Below are 20,781 nucleotides of genomic sequence, written 5' to 3' on the forward strand. Positions count from 1 at the left end.
TTCTAGAAATCCTGGTCTGCCCCCACATAGAGAACAAGGTGTGGTTTTGATCATCACACCCACAGAGGGCTACAGTAGATCAAGAAATTATCCAGAGAAAGCCAATCAAAAATCAAGGGAGCAGAAGTAATAACAAATAGCAACAACTATTACAGATACAACAATAATATTTGCTCTACACCAGGCACTATTCCAAGGCACTATTCCAGGCACTACTCCTGGTATTGATCCATTTAATCCCTCAACTGTCCCATAAAGTAGTTACTGTTATCAACCCCATTATACAGATGAGAAAACTGAGGCACAGAGAGTTTAATTAGCTTGTCTGAGTCACGATGCTAGTATTTGCACCCAGGCCTTCTGGTACCAGATTCCCGGCTCTTGACTCAGGCTAGTTGCAAAATGGTAAAAGACTGAACGAAATTCCATGCTCTTCTTGGGGGCAAGGTTAAAAGTAATTTATCTAAGTTAATAAAACCAAGACAAGCCCTGATGGGGAAAACAGGGACTTTCTACCAAATTGTAGGTTTTTAAAGTCAGGATGAAGTAACTTTCAGACAAATAAAAGGAAAACAGTTTTGCACAGCAGAAGCGCATTATAACATTTTATTTTCCTCAAGAATTGAGCCTACAAATTCTAATAGACTCAGAAAGAGTGTTGGCCATCGATGATGTGTTACTAAGGGAAACAAGGTTGGGTCTGAGCTAAAAGAGGATTCCCGGGCTTAATGCCCAGAATTATCCGTGGTCATTTCTATTAGAGGCAGGCTATGGGACTGGAGAAATGTGGGTCTTTCCCAGTGGGCAGAGCCTTTGTGTAACCCACCCTTGCTGTGACTTGGGTCTTCTACCATCTCTTTGCCAACTTCATCTATAAGAAGCTTCAGACCAGGAAAGAAGATGGTCTGTGGGTGTGACTAGCAGCTCTCAAGTCTGAAGTGACAGGAAGTGCTTGCCAAGTAATTCCAAGGGGCTGAGACCCATGTCAGCTGCAAAAATCCTGGGCTGGGCCAATGGTGGCCTAACAGTAGAGTCATGCCTTACGGAGGACCTCTGTCCTGGAGAAAGCAAGTGGACCCAGAGGGAAGGTCTTGGTGGCCTTTGGGAAGAGCAACAATCCTAACTGTAGGCCCGGAAATCTTTCAGCCTCTGCCTCTTTTCCCCTCCGTGGGCTTCAGGGGGCCTCCAACTCCCCCACTAAGTGCCTGTCTGAGCAGTTGGGAGAACTGGACAAAGCACATCCGGCTACATTTGGGCAACGGGGGGACCTCGGGGTAACATGGTTTTATTTCTAGCGCCTGCTGATGTGGCAGCTCCAGGCAACAAAGAATCCCCTCCGGTGTGTGTGCTCCGGGAGGAGAAGGCCTGGGAGCAGAGGTGCCGGAAGACGGAAAAAGCAAAAACAGATCTGGTAACACTAGGCTTGGTGAGTGGGATCCGTGGCAGGAGGCACTTGAAATATTAACTAGGATTGAATTGCTCAGTTCCGGAGGATGAGAGAGATACACGTGCTGACTGTTTAGCACCGTCCCCTCCGAAGCCATCAGCCCCCCATCAGCTACAGACATTCTACGGCCCACGTGAGAGGTGGAACAGAGGCAATTTCGGCGGCTACTCACCTACGCAGTTATCGCAAAGGCTACAGTGAGAGGCACGAGGGGGCCGGAAAATCTTGCAGGTGAAACAGTACTTAAGTTTCACAGTCTGGCCATTGATGATGACTTCTTTGGTTCTGGGAGGTGGGCGGTACCCCCCTGAACTGGTGCCGTTTGCGATATCTGTGGAGAAAAGAAAAAGAGCACACGCCCTTAACACAGTCGCTTGTCCTCTGCAGGCTCTCGCACCTAGGAGAGAGGCCCCGAGTCTGCATTTCTAAGGGCAGTGGCCACACGTGGCCTTGAGACACGTACGCCTTTCTGGGAGGCACCTGACGCAGAGGGCCTGCTGTCCCACAGCCTTCCCGCTCCTTGCCAGGACTGGAGATGCCCGGACTATGTCATGCAGGTGGGAGTGGCCACGTGACTGAGCTCTGGCCCATGGGGTTCGAGCACACATGGCCAGGCCCAGCCAATGGGTACCTCCCCATGGAGTCCCGCCCACTGTCTCCCCTCCAGGCAGGGGCACCTTGGAACCACAAACTGGGGACCCTGGATGGCTGTGTGGAGTAGAGCTGCCTCTCTGACCCCTTCACCCTCCATACTGTTACGTGGACACCAAATTCCCACAGTGTTAAATTGCTGAAGGCCCGGGATTTATTTGTTACAGCAGCTAGTGTTGCCCTAATTAATACAGAGGGTGAAACTGATACCAAGATCTATCTCCCACCTTGTGCATTGGCTTCCTCAAAAATACTGGTATTGGATGGAGGGAATATAAATTATATATATATATATATTCAAAAATACGTGCATAAATATACATTTAAATATATATTTAAAGGTATATTATATATACCCAAAAATATGTTTAAATGTATATTTTAAAAATAATTTCCATATTTTGTTTATTGTCTGACCAGCATCTTTCATTATCTTCTAGAACCGGTTTTTTAAATGTTGAAGAAAATACAAATATGTATATTTTTTAAAGTTTCATTTTATCTTACAATCTGGTTCTTGTCTCTGAGTTCACATTAGAATCACCCAGGGAGCTTTTAAAGTTCCCCTAATGCATGGGCCCAGCCCCAGACCCATTAAATCAGAATTGCCCCCAGGGTGATTCTAATGTGCTGCAGGGTTGAGAACCCCTGCTCTACAGGAAGATAAAACATGGGAGTTTTATTCTCATCTAGACCTCTCCCAGCCCTGTGAGGCCTGCCAGAAAGAATTCGGGGCAGCTAGCTGCGCAGCCAAGAGCAGGAGGCCACAGGGGATGAATAGCAAGAATATCTAAGGGCTTCAGCAGAGACTCTGCAGCCAATAGACAGGCAGGGCCGACCCTAGGGGCTGGAGGAAATCTTGGGAAACTTCATGGTGTTCTTGAAACAGAGTCAGTAGCATTAAAGGTAGCTGTCCCTTTTAATTCATACACACTGAAAGTCCACACAATCAGACAGCAACAGTTGCAACATTTGGTAAATTTGCCAAGGGGTAGCAGCGAGTCCAATCACCCACTGAGGCCCCCACAAACAGCCTGAGCAGGAGTTATGGGAAGAGGTTCCGAAACTACTGATCTTTCTGTCCTGCCCTCAGAGAGTCTGATTTCATCGGCGGGGTACCTTCTGCCATCAGCGTGGTAAAAACTCCCCGGGGATGGTGGTATCTGCAGAGCTGCACCCTCTGCCCACCCCCCTGCACGGACAGAATCCACCATGCACGCGTCATGATATCAGGGGCCCCTCACCCTTCACCCCAATCTTCTTTAAGAGGAGGACAGAGGCTTGAAAACCTGCCGCAGCCCTTTGGCCTAAGTGTTGGTATTTGTGAAAATACCAACCCCAGTGGTAGGGCAAGCATTTTGAGCGGTTACCAGCCATTTTCTATTCATGGAAAATGAAAGTTCTCCAAGCGGGTTATGGAAGGACAAAACAGAGAGTTCGGGAACACCTGAGGGAGAGAAGGTGGTGGGAGGGCAGGGAAACGGGAAGACTAAGGAGCAGCCCTCTGCTTTACCCCTTGGCTGAGGACAACCCTTCTACTTAGGATAATTAAACAGCTGTGGAGCCATCCCAAGAAGCCTGGGTGGCCTTGCCAAGCAGGATACCCTCTCTTGGCATGTGTCCCACTGGCCTGGCCTCCCAGTGGCTGCCCTATCAGACATCTCAACGGCTTCTGTAATAAGGAGAAAGCAAAGAGATGACATGGCTGTGTACTTCCCTAAGCATCCGGGTAAAAATAACCTGCTTTGAATACATCAAAGATAAGGTCAGCTCTCCAGAGACCGTGCCAACTGGGTGCCCCTGAGGCCTCAATTAATCATGACTTGGTGCCTCACTGGCCTTATGTCAGCCTGAAATCTACTGTATCAGTTCAGCTCTTGCAAACGTGGGCAGAAACCTAGAAAGCCAGATACAGGTTTAAAAGTAATAATCCAATCGATAAAATTTGTGTTAATTTAGTCAGAAAAGTTTAAAAACTGAATTGTCAAGGACAGTGTTTTAAAAAGCGGGGATGACACACTCATCCACACTAGAACTACTAAAAAAGCCTGGTCTGAGTAGCAGTGACTTGGAAAAGGATCTGCTTGAACTTCTTAAGACAAAATAGTGATCCTGTAGTTCCAAAGCACATTTTGGAAAGATTAAAACTTTGATACAACGTGAACTGAAGGCTAGAATTCAACAGACATGGTCAACTGAAGCTTAAGACTTAAGCTAAACCCGGGGCGCCTGGGTGGCTCAGTCAGTTGAGCGACTGCCTTCGGCTCAGGTCATGATCCTAGGGTCCTGGGATGGAGCCCCATGTTGGGCTCTGTGCTCAGCAGGGAGCCTGCTTCTCCCTCTCCCTCTGCCTGCCTGTCTGCCTACATGTGATCTCTCTCTCTCTCTAATAAATAAATAAAATCTTAAAAAAAAAAACCACTTAAGCTAAACCCCAAAACTCTTTGACTAAATATCTGGAGAGCTGTGCCATCATTAACTGACTGAAGGTCCACAGAACTAGAAAAAAAAAAAAAGTCGACTGACATTTAGGACATACGGTTGACCCTTAAACAATGTTGGGGTTGGGGGGCCGACAGTTGCACAGTTGAAAATCCACAGTTGAAAATCCAAGTATAACTTTCGACTCCCCCAAAACTGAATTACTGATAGCCTATTGTTGACCAGAAACCTTACCAATAACATAAAGTTGATGAAGGTGTATTTTGTATATTTTACACATTATGTACTGTGTTCTTATAATCAAGGAAGCTAGAAAAAAGAAAATGTTATTAAGAAAATCATGAAGAGAAAGTTCATTTACAATACTCTTCTGTATTTATCAGGAAAAAAAACCCCAACACACGTGTAAGTGGGCCCATGCAGTACAAACCCACGTTGTTTGCGGGTCCACTGTATTGACTCTAAGCAAAATACCATGCCGGGGGCCGTGGAGGACCCACACATGAACAAACACAGACGTGGAGCAGAGGGGCCAGCAAGGGGTGCTGCTGGGCTGTCTGACGAGCAGAGGCTCCTGGCCGCTCTGGCCACGCCAGTCCCTCAGAGCCAGCTTGCCTGATGCCAGTCTCACAACCACGCCAGGGCCTCCCATGGGGCACACACGGTCTTCCACGCACCTGACTTGCTCTTGCCAGTCAGTCTTGCAGAGCCCGTGCCAACAGCATCGTGGCCTCCTTGCGCCCCTTGAATAGGCGATGCTGTTCCCTATTTCCAGGCACGATACCTTCTCCCCTTGGGCCTCCCTTCCTGCTGTCTGCGTAGATACCCATCATCCTTAAAGGACCGGCTTGAACTTCTCTTGGTAAGCCGAGCTGTTTCCTCCTTTGGACTTCTACTGTGCAGTTCATGTATGTATATGTGATACTCAATCACTAGGTCATGTTGTGCTAGCAGGGGCCAGTCCCGTGCTGGGAGCAGGGGCAGACTCGTTCTCTGCTGGCCGTTCTCACAGGTTGGAGGGAAGACCTGGGACCTTGCTAGGGCAACCAGTACAAGGATCTGCTTTCGGGTCTCCCCCCCACTTGCTGCTGGAGGGCAGGGACCAGGCCTTGGCCACTTGCATGTTCCCACTGTCCGGCAGAGCGTCTAGCACACAGTAGGTCCTCAAGGCGCATGCCATATGGAAGGCCAATAGTTCTGGCAGGTGGGCACCAAAGATATCCGGATGCCCAGGACTGGTGTCCTCCACACACACACCCCAGTCTGAGCGCCCCTGCCCTTTGTCCTCTGAGCCAGTGACTCTTCCCGCCCTGGGAAGTCCTCTCTCAAGATCTTCCCCTTCTCAAGAGGAGCTCTTGCTCCTCCCAAACGTGTCCCTAGCCACTGCTGGTCCTGAGGCCCATCCCCCGCAGCTCGTCTGCGCCACCAGAGAGGGCCGGGCAACTCGGGCGGCCCAACGCCTCAGGGCCCCCCAAAGGTGCTGGTTTTTTTCACATAATAAATTCAACAGCCGCCCCAGCCAACAGTGTTCAGGCATGCCTGCGTCCAGGGTAGATGTGAATAATAGGGCCTTGAAATGCAGGCCTTCCAGTACCCACCTGAGCACAAAGGAAGTTTCTCCTCAGCATTCAGACTGACGCCAGTGGCTGGTCATAAAATCTGTTCCTCGTCCCTGCAGATGACGAACCCCCGTGGCCTACCCCGTGTCACAGGGCAGAGAAGGTGGTGTTCCTGTTCGAATCCTCAATTACCCTGTGTTTCTGGTTTGGGTTTTTGTTGTTGGCAATAATTGTTGTGCCTCTGCTTCTTGGGGCTGCTCTTTTGTGGTTTAAGTACAGCCGTTGAAAAAAGAGTAATTGAAGTCTGCAATAGCTAATGGATAAAGAACACTAGAATTTGGGGGGAGAGACCTCTAACAGTACTTCAAGGTTATATGAGTCAGTATTTCTTAAGGACATTTTTATACACGTTTTGAAAGAGAACTTAAAAGCTTGAAATGGTCTTTTTCTTCATAAAGGGCCACCCCCCCGACCCTGGCCCCTTGCAAATTGTCAGTAGCTGTGGGTGTGGAGGCAGAAACAGTGACAGAATCCCCACCTGGCAGGAACCTCACAATCAGCAAAGAAAGAGGGGGTCTGGGGAGATGCGGAGGGGGGTGCCATGTGCGCAGTGTGAGTCCAGGGACACAAAGTTTTTCACTCAGAGAGGAGACCCAGGCTTAGCAGAGGTCTTAAGTAAGTTGTTTGTTAATACATACCTATTTCAAAGCCACTCTCTGAATAAGTCTTGTTCTCGTCTTGAAGGAATAATAAATAGGGCACTCACATCCCGAGAGACCCACTTGTCTACCATCTCATTTACTCCTGCTCCAAATTCAGGGAGAAAATTGTTGAACTTTTTAAATCCGTAGAACTTCTCCATATAAAGTAACTGAACTCTGCTTTTTTAAAATGCAAAGGGAACGGGGTGCCTGGGTGGCTCAGTAGGTTAAGCGTCTGACTCTTGATTTCGGCTCAGGTCATGGTCTCGGGGTCGTGAGATGAAGCCTCACCTGGGGCTCTGTGCTCAGCGGGGTGTCTGCTTGAGATTCTCTCCCTCTCCCTCTGCCCCTCCCCCAGTTCGCCTGCTCTCTTTCTAAAATAAATAAATAAAATCTTAAAAAAAAGTAAAATGCAAAGGGAAAAAATCCAAACTTAACAAAAGATGTACATTAAGATTCTTTTCCTTTACCCAAAGGATTTGGAACACTGGGATTCCCTGATGCATTGAAGTTCTATAGACGATTCACCACTGACAGTGTCCTCCAAAGAGGGAGGAACGTCTACTAATAAATGTTGAACTGGAATGAAGGTAAAGCTTCTCCGCACTAGGATAGAAGTCGCAGGGGAAGTGCAATTTGCTTTACACGCAGGACTTCATGATCATGTCCTTGCGTGCGCTGGAGGACAGCTGTTGGATCTAGTGCATCTGAAATTTCATAAGGCTCATTTCCTTGGTGCTCTGCAGCATCTGGGACACAGACTACCCAACCTCGGAATGGTTATCTATCATGAAGGAAAATGGCTGAGAGCCAATTAACACACACTCTTGGCTAACAGTCTGTAAGCTTCCAAGCCCAAAGGAAAATATTAAAATGATTAGATCTTAGACATCTCAACTATTAAAGCGTTAGGGGGGAAAGTAGAGCAAGTCCTCATCTGTCCACAGACATTGGTTAGGTTTCCCCTCGAGGGTAAAATGTGAATATTTTCTCACCAATATGCTGGATGGCAGTAGCTTTGCCTCTATAAATCCTTCCATACAAATGTGCATTTGAGGGCTTGGGAAGGGGTGACGGTCCCCAGCCCTCTCCCTCCAGCTGAAATCTCTGCTCTGTCAGTTTGTCTTAAATGTTTATCTTCAAGGGCTAAAAGTGAGGCCCAAGGTGAGGCTCATGCAGGCAGAGTTTCAAACCTGAGCCACATGGGCAGGTGGGCGGGCAGGCGGGCAGACAGGCGAGTCCCCTCTGCTCTGTGGGGCACATCTCAAGGAGGAGCAGAGAGGGCCTGCAAAGCCGGGAGCAAGAGAACAAGGAAAGCAGGAGCAGGGAACCCGTGGGCAAGCGTGGGCCCCATGTGGGACAGAAGGGGTCCTACCAGGAAGGAAGACATAAGGTATTCAGAGCCCAGCTAGTCTTTCCCAGCTCCTTCACTCACACCATCAACATCTGTGAGTGTTGGAGGAACCCTGGTAGGCAACACAGAGCTGGTTCCTGCCTTCGAGGAGTTTACGGACCAGTGGAGGAGACAGATATTAATTAAGGAATCACACCACTAAATGCGTCATTTTGCATTATGTCCGTTTGAGTCAGAAAAGCAGGGACGTCTGCCTGGTGTGGGGGCTCACCCCAGAAGAAACAGCATTTGAGCCAGGATCTGAAGGATGACGAGGGGGACTTCCTTAGGCAATGCCTGTGCATGGGTGTGCAAGCGTGCAGGCACACTGGGGTTAGGAACCAGGTATTTCAGGCAGAGGGAATAGTAACTTGCGTACCGGCCCCAGGACAGGAGGCAGATGGTCTATTCAAGAATCAAAGGGAGGTTAGTGTGACCAGGACACAGTGCCTGGGACAGTCAGAGAGGAAGAAGGCAGGTTCTAGATCACACAGAGCCTGGTGGTCACGTTTGGGATGTTGGCCTTCATCCTAAGTGCAAAAGGAAGCTTAAGTGTTAATTTTTTGCATCAACTTGGCTAAGCTATGTGCCTGGTTGTTTGGTCAAACACCAGTAAAGATGTTGCTGAGGTGTTTTTAGATGAGATTAACACTTAAATCAGACTTTGAGTAAAGCAAGTAACACCCATAATGTGGGTGGGCCTCGTCCAATCACTTGAAGGCCTCAAGAACAAAGATGGAGGTTCTCCAAAGTATAAGAAATTCTCTTCAAGACTGCAATGTAAAAATTCTGCCTGTGAAATTTGGACTCAAGACTTCGACACTGACTCTTGCCCGATTTTCCAGCCTGCTGGCCTGCCCCACAAATCTAACTTGCCAGCCCCCATGATCCCTTAAAAATAAATTTACATACTCCTGTTGGTTCTCCTTCTCTGGAGAACCCTAACACAGAAGCCAAGAAGGGTTAAAATGTATGTGTAATATAAATGTAGGTAAAATGTAAAATATCACATTGACTGCAGTCTCAGAGATGGGCTGGGGACAGAGGGAAGAGAGACAGCCAGGTAGGAGGGATTTGGAATACAAGCCAGAGATGATGTTAGCTCATGGGGGCTGTGGTGATGGAGAGAAGTAGACACATTCCAGGAACGTGAAAATGGTAACATCAGTTATTAGCGGATGTGGTAAATGAGAGACAGGCGGGTGTCCAGGATGAGTCTCAGGCTCTGGCTGGCGCAAGGGGACAGACAGGGAGGCAGCATCCCGAGGCAGACAGTGCTGCGTTGTTTTCGTGAAGGTGCAGTGGGGGAATGTGTTAGCAGGTGAGCACTGAGTGGGGGACATATGCAGGCGGGTGCGCACACAGAGCGGGACCTGAGAGGAAGGGCCGAGGCTGGAGATAAACGTCCCTTGGCAACGACAACATCAGAAGCCATCAGAAGGCATGGGGCCGAGGGCTGAGCCCCAAGGCACTCCTACATTTCCAAGCAAGGAGCCCTGGAGCAGCAGAAGGAGAGCACAGTGCTGCTGAGTCACTTAGGCTGCTTCAAACACGTTTGGAAAACCCTAACACTGGATTCCCTCTGGGAGATGGACTGGGACATCAGCACCACAAAGGTGCTCAGAATAAAAAAGTGCAAAGAAAACCTGGGGTTTCCCCCAAAGAACTTGGTTCTCCTTCCTTTCAAGAATATTCCCATCCTGTGGGACAAGGAGCATGATGTGACTAGCCGGGACTAGCATGATGGCTCGCCGGGAAAACGCTGGTGTAGGAGGGGGAGGCTCTCGGGGCAATCACGAAGGGGACATGGCTGGGACGGTGGCAGAGAGGATGCAGGAGTGGGTTAGGAGGCAACTGCACTCCCTCGGGGCTGGACAGAGAGCTGGGGATAAAGCTCAGCTAGAGTGTGCAGTGGGCGAAGGGGTCAACCCACTCTGCCCCTGTGCTCGGCCTGTAGGCGCAGAGACAGAAGAGCATGGCGCTGAGCACTGTGAGTCCGGGGCCCGCCCTCAAGCGGGTAGAATCGTGGAAGGACGCAGAGAGCTGAAGAGGGATCCTTCATGCAGGAGTGAAGAGGGCAGTGGTGGGAGAGCTAGTACACACTCCTGGCAACGGGGATCTGGAAGAGGACCTGGAGCAGATCCCCTATAAGGAGACTCGGCTGCCTGCCCTTGCTGGAGCATGGGGGGTGCCTAGGGGGTCCTTCTTCCCACGGAGTCTCAAACCCTCCCTGACCGTCCTGCCTTCATGAACAAAGCAGGGCACGCGAGGTCTGCTGCAGGCACCGGGGCTGCCTGTGACCTGCTCAGGCGGAGGAATGGAAAGGGACGGGCACTGAGGCTTTCTGGCTCTGAGGGGGAGTGATGCATAGGCCCCCTTCCCTTCGCGGATGTGCCCCACGCCCCTCACAGTCCCGTAAGAGGGTGGAAGTTGGGGGAACAATGAAAGGGCAGCAGGCAGTGGTAGCCTAAGAAAGAGGGGAAGGGTGCGTGCAGACAGCAAACCCATGTTGCACAAAGCAGCCCAGGCTGGGTCTCACCTCTCCTGAACGCGCAGCTGGGTTTGGTCCTAGGAGGTCACTGCGCTTAGAAACCACAAAGGCTTTGAGCTGACTCCGGACTTGGTCATCAAAAGGCTCGTAGGATGGATCTCCCTTAGGAGAGAACTTGGCCAAGGAAAAAGCATTTGTCAGATGAGAACTGTAACAGATACTCTAGCCCCATAAGAACTCAAGCACTTAAGGCTTTAACCAGGAACTGAGAAAAAAAACACTGAGATATTTGTAGAGAATTGGGCAAAGCCACCTTTCTCTGCATGCTTCATAGAAAGTAGAAAAGGGAAGCCTCAGAGGATGAGCTTCCATGCGCTACTTGGTGCTAGCTTCATGCATTCATTCATTATTCTTGTCAAATATTTATTAGGCCCTGACTGTGTGCTACACAGTCTTCCAGGTGCCCTGGATACAGTGGTAAGTTAAGTCCTCTGTCCTTTTGTGGCTTATACTCTAGGGAGGGCAGATAAACCCAGAGTACAGATTTTTAAATGTACAAACAAATCACATTTAGTAATATACCTTACACTTGGCTGATGATCAAGGTCACCTAGGGCAGTGATTCTCAACCAGGGGTGATCTTGTGCCCTAGGGAAAATCTGGCTACAGTCAAAAATGTCCGAAGACGTTTTTGGTTGTCACAAGCAGGAGGGAATGCTATTGGCATCTAGTAAGTTAGGCCCAGGGATGCTGCTAAACATCCTACAATACACAGGACAGGCCCCCCCCCCCCCAGCAAAGAACCACCCAGACCAAGATGTCAGGGGTCCAAGGACGCAGAACCCTGGCCTGGGGCTTTTCTACTCGAAGTGTGTTCCATGGACCAGCAATAGCAGCATCACCAGGAAGCTTGTTAGAAATGAATAATGCCAGGTGGTTCGGATGCACGTGACAGTTTGAGAAGCACTGCCCAGATGCAAACACTCCTTAGCAAGCAGGACAAAAGACGAGGGGAGTCCCAACGTGCATTCTTTCAGGTACTCTGACATGACAAGCACCACCTGTGAAGGTTTGCTCACTTGGGAGCCTTTTAAAATGCAAAGATTCCTTACTCCTGAAGATTCTGAGGTCCACAGGGTAGGGCCAGAAGAATCAGTATGTTTAGAAAAGCTCCCTGTGGACATCAGATGAAGAGGCTTGGGATGCATGGCAAACATGATGCATATAACAGCTCAACTCTCAGCCTGAGTCTCTGTATCATTAGCTGGAGAATCTCAGCAGTTGGCCTAGGGACATTAGAGAGAGAGAGAGAGAGATGTGTGCCGTTTATTTTATTATTATTTTTTTTGGTGTGTGCCATTTATAAAGATGCTAATGTTACCCAGAGAGCTGATTTTATCTAGTTAATTATGGAAAATGGAAAGTCGGCCTAATGAAACTGCCAGGCCAGGATTTCAAACGGTGTGTTTTTGTTGCATTTATAATAGTGTAACTTTTTGTTCAAAGACAATCTTAAAAGAACCTGAATATCCAAAATGGGCAAGAATGAAGTGGCTCTGGTTTACATGGATGGGCCCTGCTTGTTTCATGCCCTGGTTCCAGGGGATGCAGTTTGAAAAAGACAACGACTAGATGAGGTAAGTAGGTCCCTGTTAAATTAAATGTCATTAAAGGAGAGATCTTGTCCACATTTGTATGTGCTCACAGAGTTAAGGAGATGGCTATGAGCGTGAATTTTAACTGTGACTACTGAGTGGTAAACATCATTCTTTGCTCTGTCACAAAAATAATCCCATGAGTATAAGCCCAAATATTCCTAAAAATAGTTCTGAAAGCGTATGTTCCAGAAAATGGGAACACAGGATGGCATTGGTGAGAGAAGTGTGATTTTTTTTTTTTAATCTGGTAGAGAAAACAGGCCTCAGTTTCTCCACATTTAACCTATGATCCTTTGAGCACCCATAGTTCAGGGGCATTGTAATTCATTGAAAGACCTGAACTGCCAGATGCTATGATGTTCATAGCTTTCAAAACTTCTCTTTTGGGGGCCTGCCCAGATCCTCTAGGGCAATATATATATATATATCACTTTACAATAATTTCTCCATTAAAGTACACAGTGCATTTATAAATAGCACTCACCAGTTCTGCAGTGGCATCCCTCTCCCTCTGTTACTCCCCCGCTTGTCCTTCATTGCTTTACATTAATTTCTCTTTTGCCTCTATAATTACTATATATATATATATTGCTAACTAATGCAATTAAAAACAGAAGAAAAAGAAAGTGCTTAGTAGCTATGACCTTTATAGCTTAACTGAGTTAATCCAAAACATGCTTCTAGCAAAATGAAAATTAATGACTATCTTATTTTTTGCCATACTTTTTTTTTTCCACATGGATGCCAAAGCCTTGCCCTTAAATGTAAAAGGAATAAAGGTCACTTCATCCTTGCAAAGTTTTAATTTCCCTCAAATTTTTTGTCAAAATTCTCTGAGCGCACACACACACCAAACTGCTGTGTGCGTATACGAAAATCAATTCTCTCACCGAAGGCCAAAGCTGGAGTTATTCGTGCATGTTTCTGCTTCATGGGGCACAATCTCTGCATCATCAGAAGCTACTAAATACTGTACAATGATAGAGCTCAGTCTGGGTTGTCAGTGTTTGGAATATTATACAACAAGGAGGTGAAAACAAGGTAAAAACTGGGCACTGGGGCACCTGGGTGGCTCAGTTGGTTAAGCGTCTGCCTTCGGCTCAGGTCATGATCCCAGGATCCTGGGATTCGAGCCTCGCATCGGGCTCTCTGCTTGGCTGAAAGCCTGCCTCTCCCTCTCCCTCTGTTGCTCCCCCTGCTTGTGCTCTCTCTCTCTATCAAATAAATAAAATCTTAAAAAAAAAAAAAAAACCTGGGCACTGGATACCATGTGGGAGCAAAGCTGTACTTCTCATTATCACGAAGAAAATCTGAAATGCTTTTATTGAGGTTTGAGTGGCATCAATATGAGGGCTTTAGCAAAGACCAGCTTCTATCTCATTCTGTACAGTAATGTTATCAGATTTTATCTTTAGCACAGAGAAAAAAGGAATTAAGGATGCCACTGCAGAACCGGTGGGTGCTATTTATAAATGCACTGTGTACTTTAATGGACAAAATGCCCATCTATGGTGGTTCTATACTGTTTTCTCTTTTGCCTCTAATCAATACTGATTGGTAAAATTAATAAGAATCTTCAATAAGATCACTAGTATAAATCTATATCTGGGTATCTATGTATCTATTTAAACATCAAAAGCCTATATATATTATATATATATAATATTAGCAATAACCAGTTGGAAACTATAAAGGGATAAAATCCCATTTACTTCAGAAAAAGTAATCACAAGACTCTAGGAATAAACCTAACCAAAAAAATAGTTGGTGGGTTTCAAATGCTGAACCCTATAAAACAAAACTGAAACTTTAAGGAGATTTTGAAAAATATGGAGGAGGGGTGCCTGGGTGGCTCAGTCGGTTAAGTGTCTGCCTTCAGCTCAGGTCATGATCCCTGGCGTCCTGGGATCGAGCCCTCCATGGGGCTCTCTGCTCAGCGGGAAGCCTGTTTCTCCCTCTGCCCTCTGCCTGCAGCGCTCCCTGCTTGTGCTGTCTCTCTCTGTCAAATGAATTTTAAAAATCTTAAAAAAAAAAAAAAGAAAGAAAAACATGGAGGAGCATTCCACATCCTGGAGTGCACGATTCTGTATTTTAAACATGTCAATTCTTACCAGATTACTTTATGCATCTATTACAATGCCAATCAAAATTCCAATATGATTTGGGGAAATTTTGACAAACTGGAAAAAAGGATTCTAAGCTTCATCTGGAAGAATTAAATAGGTGAGAATATTTGCAAAGTAAAAAAAAAAATGAGGGGAAATAACTGTCCCAGGAAAAAAGTGAAACATTGAAACAGAATAGAACATTCCCCAAAAAATGCAAATTCTGTAAGATTCAGTATTTGATAAATGCAGCTTTTCAAATCAGTGGGGAAAGCATGGCTTATTCAATAAATGGAAATGGGATAAATAGCTAATCATTTAGAAGGAAAAAACCCAAAAGTTAGAGCCATATCTCATACCTTATATCAAAATATGTAAACATAAAACATACAAGAACTAGAAAAATGTGCATAAACTTAAGAGTATGGGGGCAGGGAAGAGCTTTCTTTTCTTTTCTTTTCTTTTTTTAAAGATTTTATTTATTTATCTGACAGAGACATAGCAAAAGAGGGAACACAAGCAGGGGGAGCAGGAGAGGGAGAAGCAGACTCCCCGCTGAGCAGGGAGCCCGATGCGATGCGGGGGGCTTGATCCCAGGAACCTGGGATCATGACCTGAGCTGAAGGCAGACGTTTAATGACTGAGCCACCCAGGTGCCCCTGGGGAAGTGCTTTCTAAACATACATGACAAGGCAGCATACATAAAGAAAACATAGATAACTCTGACTATACAAAAATTTGAAAAACTGTATGTCAAAAACTCCATAAAATGCAAATGGTAAAGTAGAAACATTGTTACACACATTAACAAAGAGTAGTATCTTTAAAGAGCTCTTACAAATGATTAAGAAAAAGACAAGTATTCCAATTAAAATGGGGAAAAGAGGTGAACAGGTAATTCACACACAAAGGGAGAACTATGTCAGTAAATCTATTGAAGAAGTTTGCCATTTGGCTGCCCCCAATTTCAAACAAAGTCACTGGTTAATTTTAAATGATGATATTTAGTATTGGTGAGAGCAGGGAGAACAGGCATGCTTATGTGCTTTCGGTGAGAATATAAATTAATGTAACCTTTTGAGGAATAAGTTGGCCATATATCTCAAAACATTAACAACCTATATATACCTTTGGCAAAGCAAGAGCATCGTTAGATGTCTGACCTCAGGAAATTTCCATGAATGTTGATTGCGACACTGTGTTTTAGTATTAAAAACTGAAATGTCAATAAAAGGGAATTGGTTAAATGAATTGTGATACATGATCATACAATGGACGGCCATACACATCTTAAAGATGGAGGGAATGGTTCATAGTACAGAGCAGGGAAAAAAGTCTGTTTTTAAAATAATAATGCATGACATGAGCCCATATTTGTGTAAAAATGCATGCAGAGAAAGACACTGAAAAGATACATCAAAATATTAACCATGGATATCTCTGACTGGTTGGATTAATTAAATTAATTCATTAGCTAAAAAAATAAAGAATTCAATTGGTTCTTTATGCCTCTCAGGGCTTCTACAATCAATATGTATTACTTTGTAACAAACAAAAAATGTTACTTTTAAAACAGCCGGTAAGAGGCATAAAACATTTGCAAAAGGGCTTGAGATAGTCTGGGTTCCCTCTAATTCATAAATTCAGACGTCAATGGAAATATCTCGGCTGCTTCAGAAAAATACTTTAAATGCACAGATTCAGCAATTGTTTTATTTTTACTTAGTGACTGTTTTTCAGCATTTACTGTATACAAGGAACTGTTCTAGGCACTGAGGATAAAGCAATGAACAAAACATAAAAAACCTCTGCTTTCGGGCAACTGACGTTTTGTACAGGAGGACCAGAAAATAAAAGGCTCTGAGCAGAAGTGACATTCATCAATAATTTTAGAAAAATGTCCTCTCTGCTCCCCCTAAAGACTGGCTGTGAGCTAGATGTTTCTCAGATTCTTTTTTCATTCCTGTGAGAAGGAGTCTGCTTGACTCATCGGGGCCGCTTGCCGCTCGTGGAATTTTAATCCTCCTCCTGGCTCTCCGGCAGCCCATGGTGCTATCTGGGGCCAAGTCATACAATTAGCTCACTTAACACAGGTTATCTCAGCGTAACGTTCATCTCTAGGAACAGCGCCTTCATGCTACTGGGCACTGCATTCTTTCCACTGCCACAGTATCAACCAGATTTTGTGCCAAGAGAAAGCAAGGGGAACAGAGAATTTTCCTGGGAGTCAGGGGACTGAGTTATCTTGCCCGCATGGCTACCACTGAGTGAAGTTTGCTGCGCTACCCAGATCTGTAGAACAGGGAGCCGGAGAGATGAGTCATGAGGCTCCTGACCGTTTCCAGGTATAGGATTCTATACGGATGCGTGCCCCCCAGCTTTCTGATTCCACTTGTCTTTGTGCTCTTCATCATGCATGTGACTGAGTCTGGATCACACCGGATAATGTGCCTGTGTTCTCCATGAACTCATTTCTTGTATTTTTGCTTTAGTCCCACAAGCAGATGGTAAATGGGTTGAAAGCACACTGCAGGTAGGTACTCAATAAACGCTTGTTAACCAGCCCTCCATTAAATCGATAACCTCAAGGCAACACCTTCCCACTTACAGCGATTACATGAAATTGTTCAAATACTCTCGCTTTGGACTGCACCACTGAGGACGTGCTCCTTCTTAACAAGAGCAGCATGGAAGAGCCCCCCTCCCCACAACGGGTCTCTAGCATCTCGCCCCTAGGGCCCCACACTTGCCTTAACAGGCCCACGACAGCCCCCAAAGTTCTCTGGTGCCAGGTCTGAAAAAAGGCCAAGGCTATGGCAAATCAGGCAAGAATGAGTTTCATCTAAACTTGCTTATAAGGTATGCAGTGGTGATTTTGTCTGCCCTTACTGGCGCTCACTGGTACTTTAATAAAGGACTGTAAGAGCTCTGAATAAAATGTGTCAGGGTGGAACAGAACTCTGATAAAATATTTAATAGCATGCACCTTGTGATCAATAGCAGTGCAGGCTGGATTTTGACAAAAACAAAACAATTTCAGTTTTCCTTTGTTCTTTCCAGGGCTCACAATGTGACTTGCAGTGATAGTCAACAACTCTGCTGTTTGGATTGGAGGAGAAGAAAATTGAGTTTCCAGGTCTTGAGATTAGCATTTAATGGTCACCAACTCCTACATACTTAAAAAAAAAAAAACGTATGCATGATATAAAAGACAACCCTTAAATGCCTACAAGTCTCTCTCCAGTCACATGGACATATTAATACTTCTGAATGTGATTATGGTATTTTTTTCTTCCTTTCCGGCAAATAAAGTGTCTTGCTCAGGTCCTAAGTTTGTTGGCATGAAAAGTGAATTAGAAATCTGAGTCTTTATGCCTTTTGCTTCTGATTATCCCCATCATGTGACAGTCAGCAGACGCCAACAGAGACCACCACAAAAGAACTGTAAAGAATATGATGTTTGATTTTTTAACGAAATCAGCTCGTCAGCAGGGTAGAAGTTTCTCAGTTCCTTTGTCAATTAACTTGGAAGAAACACGACTGAGAAATTCTTTGAGTTTCCAGCCCAGTTTCATCTGTGCAAGGGCCCTGATATTCTTAGATATCTGATATTCCCTGACATTCTTTCCATTCTTGGCCCTGCAGACTAATGGATTCCACCCAACAGAGCTGCTCAGAATGGCCCCGTTCGGCCCACCAAAGTCCCTTGTGTTTCACTTTTGTTCAGGCTTCTAGAAGTCTCAGAACTGCAATGCAGCCCCACAGCCTGGACTAATCCAGAAGTGTGGCCTTCAGAGGCCATTAGCTGCTTGTTTTTGAAACATTCCCCTCACCTGCTGCCCACTCCCTTCCCCGAAGGTCTGGATGACAGAATGTTTGGCCTGAGCCTCTGAGTCCTCGTTAGCCCTCAGTCCTGGAGAGTGTCCATCAGTGTGTCTCTGCTGGCCAGAGGCGGGTCCAACCCCCACCCCATGGTTTTGTATTCGAAGGCAAGAAACAACCAAATTTGTTCTGGACACACATAGAGCTGTGAAATGGAGATGCTCCACCTGGACAACTCCTTGCTGGGATATCTGTCTCTCTAATAAGCGTCTTCCAAGAACCAGGTCCTGGAAACAAGAACACATGCTCCCGCTTCAGACAGAAGAAATTCTGCTGGGGGTTGGGGAGGGAACACCCCCACCCACCATATACATCGTCAGAGCAGAGCGATGCAGAAACCAGCCACTCCTGGGCGACCGCATGTCACCCAGACCTGCCCCAGCTCTTCCTCCAGCTCGGAGGCCGGGAGCTGGGGCAGGACCTTCCCAGGAAGCACTTCTAGCTGCTGCCATGTTGTTCCCTGGGGGGCATGGAGTTCCTCCATCCAGTCCTGGCTCAGCTGCCTACCATTTCCTCCAGACTCCAGACTTGTAGCAGGGACAAGGACTCTGCCCTATCCCCCGAGAAATCCTGGGGTCCAGCCCAGTGCTGGGTACCTGCGGGACACTCAGTGGGTCCTTCTAGAGCCAGCAGGTCCTGAGACCATGATCCTCCTGTCTGGGTGGTCCTGGCAGCTGACTGACCTGTCTTACTCCTTTTTTTTTTTTAACCTCCTGCATTAACAAAGAGCTCCTGAGGGGTTTCTAGTCTTTTCCCTGAAGGGCAGAGTGGGTACCTGTGGGAAGGTGGGAAAGGAGGAGGGGACAAAGGATAAGGACTCTCCCCCTGACATCTTCCTAGCTGACATGACCTCTGTTCTCTGAGGAGCCCGTCGAATCTCCATGGTGCTGTCTCTACCTGACGTGTATAAAATGCTCCACATGCACTTGGTGACATTTAAAGGCAGTGAATCTCAAGCATTACGGTGTAAAAAGATCACCTTGGGGAGTGTGCTAGAAGCAGATTGCCAGGCCCCACTTCCTAGAGACGCTCTGTGGGTTTAGGTTGGGGCCTGAGGATCTGCATTTAATGACAGGAGGTCTACAGACATGAGGGTGACAGTGGCTTAAGGATTCCCCCTCCCTCTCGCTGTGTAAGTATCTGCTTCCAGACCCTCTCCTGGGATCCCCCACCCCACATCTCCCTAGAGACGCTGCCCGGGGAGCCCAAGCCATAGCTCCTGTGGTCTCCCTACCCCCAGGCTGCTAATGGAAACCAGGGGCCTGCACAGAGTTGCCAAAGGCAATGCCCCTCTTCAAAGAGCTTCCCATCTGGTAGTTAGGAGCCAACTCTGGGAGCTCTGCTGGACCTTCTCACGGTTCTCATGGTTAGGGGGTCCTGGACCCTGCCTCCTTCCCTTGCTGCCCTGGCCCGTGGGTCTCAGGGTCATCATGGACTCACAGGCTCTTCCTGTGGGGCTCAGCGGCCCACTTCAGGCTTGAGTGCCTCACTTGCAGCTGCGCAGCCTCCTCACACTGAACCTCCTGACCCTTCCCTGCAAGCAGTTCTCTGAGCTGAGGAAGCAAAACGGTTTTGTCTGATGTATTATAAACACCCGTGTTTCTCACTTAACCCCGCAGAAGCCTCAGGTACTAAGAGAAAAAAAGTAAGACTCCAAGAATCTCTCTATGTTCCATGTTTAACTTTCACCTTCAACTCAACCATCCAAGAGCAATGTCACGGAGCATCTGCTCTGTGCCAGGCACGTGCGCACAGCTTGTGTCCCTTCGATGACAAAGTGAGGGCAGCTGCTGTGTCCTCTGCATCCCCCACAGTTATCCTAGTGTAGGATAGTGGGTCTCACATTTGGGACTTTAAGCAATGCACGTGTCTAGTGGGGACCCCAACTGCTGGATCAGAATCTCCAGAAGTCTCTGACATGTGTGTAAATACGTTTTATGATCAAAAAGTAATACACAGGGACGTCTGGGGGGCTCAGTCGGTGAAGCGTCTGCCTTTGGCTAAGGTCATGATCCCGGGGTCCTGAGATCGAGCCCTGTGTTGGGCTCCCTGCTTGGCTGGGAGTCTACTTCTCCCTCTCCCCCTGCTGCTCCCCCAGCATGTGCACTCTCTCTGTCTCTGACAAATAAAATCTTTTTTTTAAAAAGTAATATACATATGGTAAAAAAAAATAGTATCATGTAAAATTTTAAAACCTCCATGGGAACTCTAATCTGCATGGACAATGGAAACCCTTGGCCTAGGCTACCCCTTGGCACCTGCTGCTACTCAGTTGGTCCTGGATGAAAACTCGGACACTAAAGCCTTCTGCTCTGTGAGCCTGCCCGCCCCATCCATCTAAGGCACGTTTCTCCCAGTCACAGGCGTATTGTCCTGAGCAAAGCATAGTAAGTACCAGATCCCAGGGGAAGCTGCAAGGGCCGCTCTCAGTCACGATGCTGAAGCGGAGTCC

At 46.9% G+C, this 20,781-nt stretch overlaps 1 protein-coding gene across 4 annotated transcripts in view; it reads right to left on the reverse strand.

The window, feature by feature from the left end:
- ZDHHC14 (zinc finger DHHC-type palmitoyltransferase 14) overlaps positions 1–20,781 on the reverse strand; it is a 261,878-nt gene that overhangs the window by 66,303 nt on the left and 174,794 nt on the right. For all 4 annotated transcript variants that reach the window (XM_021693294.1, XM_021693293.1, XM_021693291.1 and 1 more), the window contains one exon: positions 1,620–1,778. In XM_021693294.1, coding sequence (XP_021548969.1) covers positions 1,620–1,778 — 159 coding nt within the window. The remainder of the gene's footprint in view (positions 1–1,619; positions 1,779–20,781) is intronic.

This window comes from Neomonachus schauinslandi, chromosome 8 (genome assembly GCF_002201575.2).
Source record: "Neomonachus schauinslandi chromosome 8, ASM220157v2, whole genome shotgun sequence".
Taxonomy (NCBI): Eukaryota; Metazoa; Chordata; class Mammalia; order Carnivora; family Phocidae; genus Neomonachus; species Neomonachus schauinslandi.